Source organism: Mandrillus leucophaeus, unplaced genomic scaffold, assembly GCF_000951045.1.
Source record: "Mandrillus leucophaeus isolate KB7577 unplaced genomic scaffold, Mleu.le_1.0 Scaffold144, whole genome shotgun sequence".
NCBI lineage: Eukaryota > Metazoa > Chordata > Mammalia > Primates > Cercopithecidae > Mandrillus > Mandrillus leucophaeus.
Window position 1 is genome coordinate 3516847 of NW_012101410.1, and position 2092 is coordinate 3518938.

General features: G+C 48.9%; 1 protein-coding gene across 2 annotated transcripts; it reads left to right on the forward strand.

The window, feature by feature from the left end:
• Positions 1-56: 56 nt before the first annotated feature.
• LOC105535279 (prohibitin-2-like) lies at positions 57-1387 on the forward strand. Of its 2 annotated transcripts, XM_011974301.1 has the most exons (2): positions 57-744; positions 850-1387. In XM_011974301.1, exons 1-2 carry the CDS (start codon positions 142-144, stop codon positions 1039-1041), a joined length of 795 nt encoding a protein of 264 aa, XP_011829691.1. In that variant the 5' UTR covers positions 57-141; the 3' UTR covers positions 1042-1387. The 2 variants fall into 2 exon arrangements, with proteins under 2 accessions (XP_011829691.1, XP_011829690.1); XM_011974300.1 differs by having other exon boundaries at positions 57-1387.
• The last annotated feature ends 705 nt before the right edge of the window (positions 1388-2092 follow it).

Below are 2092 nucleotides of genomic sequence, written 5' to 3' on the forward strand. Positions count from 1 at the left end.
TACCATGGGAAAGAGCTGTGGCCATTTTAGTTTAAGAATGTTCAAATTAGGTGTGAAGGGTGCAGTACCTAAGCTGCAGTGGGGTAGAGGCGGGCTGGCACCCGCTTCTGACCTCCGGTGCCGCCGACCTCAAGATCAGACATGGCCCAGAACTTGAAGGACTTGGCGGGACGGCTGCCCACCGGGCCCCGGGGCATGGGCATGGCGCTGAAGCTGTTGCTGGGGGCCGGCGCCCTGGCGTACAGTGTCTGCAAATCCGTGTTCACTGTGGAAGGCGGGCACAGAGCTATCTTCTTCAATGGGATTGGTGGAGTGCAGCAGGACACTATCCTGGCCGAGGGCCTTCATTTCAGGATCCCCTGGTTCCAGTACCCCATTATCTATGACATTGGGGCCAGACCTCGAAAAATCTCCTCCCCTACAGGTTCCAAAGACCTACAGATGGTGAACATCTCCCTGCGAGTGCTGTCTCGACCCAATGCTCAGGAGCTTCCTAGCATGTACCAGCGCCTAGGGCTGGACTACGAGGAACGAGTGTTGCCGTCCATTGTCAACGAGGTGCTCAAGGGTGTGGTGGCCAAGTTCAATGCCTCACAGCTGATCACCCAGCGGGCCCAAGTATCCCTGTTGATCCGCCGGGAGCTGACAGAGAGGGCCAAGGACTTCAGCCTCATCCTGGATGACGTGGCCATCACGGAGCTGAGCTTTAGCCCAGAGTACACAGCTGCTGTAGAAGCCAAACAAGTGGCCCAGCAGGAGGCCCAGCGGGCCCAATTCTTGGTAGAAAAAGCGAAGCAGGAACAGCGGCAGAAGATTGTGCAGGCCGAGGGTGAGGCCGAGGCTGCCAAGATGCTTGGAGAAGCACTGAGCAAGAACCCTGGCTACATCAAACTTCGCAAGATCCGAGCAGCCCAGAATATCTCCAAGACGATGGCCACATCACAGAATCGCATTTATCTCACGGCTGACAACCTTGTGCTGAACCTACAGGATGAAAGTTTCACCAGAAGAAGTGACAGCCTCATCAAGGGTAAGAAATGAGCCTAGTCACCAAGAACTCCACCCCCAGAGGAAGTGGATCTGCTTCTCCAATTTTTGAGGAGCCAGCCAGGGGTCCAGCACAGCCCTACCCTGCCCCAGTATCATGTGATGGTCCCCCACACCGATCCCCTGAACCCCTCTTGGATTAAGGAAGACTGAAGACCAGCCCCTTTTCTGGGGAATTACTTTTCTCCTCCCTGTGTTAACTGGGGCTGTTGGGACATTGTGTGATTTCTCAGTGATTTCCTACAGTGTTGTTCCCTCCCTCAAGGCTGGGAGGAGACAACCACCAACCCAGGAACTCTCAATAAATTTTTATTACTTAACCTGAAAAAAAAAAAAAAAAGAATGTTCAAATTAGCACTATCTGAGCCATAAAAACAAAGCACCCACTGAATGTCTAATATTAAGCAGTTAAATCCTGCAAGATAAACTAATCGCAAAATTCGTGAATGTGCAAATAAATGAATTGGCTTTCTGTTTGATGTGTAGAACCATAAACCAATTAAAGATCGGAGGGCATTTTCTCAAAATAAGAAGTTTTATTTAATGACATAAAGTGGTCACTTTATGTCATTATTTCCCACTTCTTTGTCCATGGGACAAATAATTAGCTAAGCATGGTAGTGCTCTCCTGTCATCTTAGCTGCTCGAGAAGCTGAGGTGAGCGGATCGTTCGAGCCAAGGAGTTTGAGACTGCAGTGAGCTATGATTGTGCCACTGTACTCTAGCCTGGGTGAAAGAGCAAGAACAATGTCTGTCTCTGAAAGAAAGAAGGAAGAAAGGAAGAAAGGAAGAAAGGCAGAAAGAAAGAGAAAGAGAAAGAAAGGGAAAGAAAGAAAGAAAGCTCTGTCTGTAGGAGAAAGACCTCTGTTTATTAATGTATTGCGTTTCTTCTAGATGGGAGGACACCAAGCAGAGATTTTGTCTTACTCAACTTTGTCACTCCAAGATTGCTGAATTGATAATAAAGGTCCTGCATTATCCAGTTAATTAGCTTTACTCTTGATTTTGACTAGAGCTTGCTTAGTGTGTAGCATGAGTTGGATAC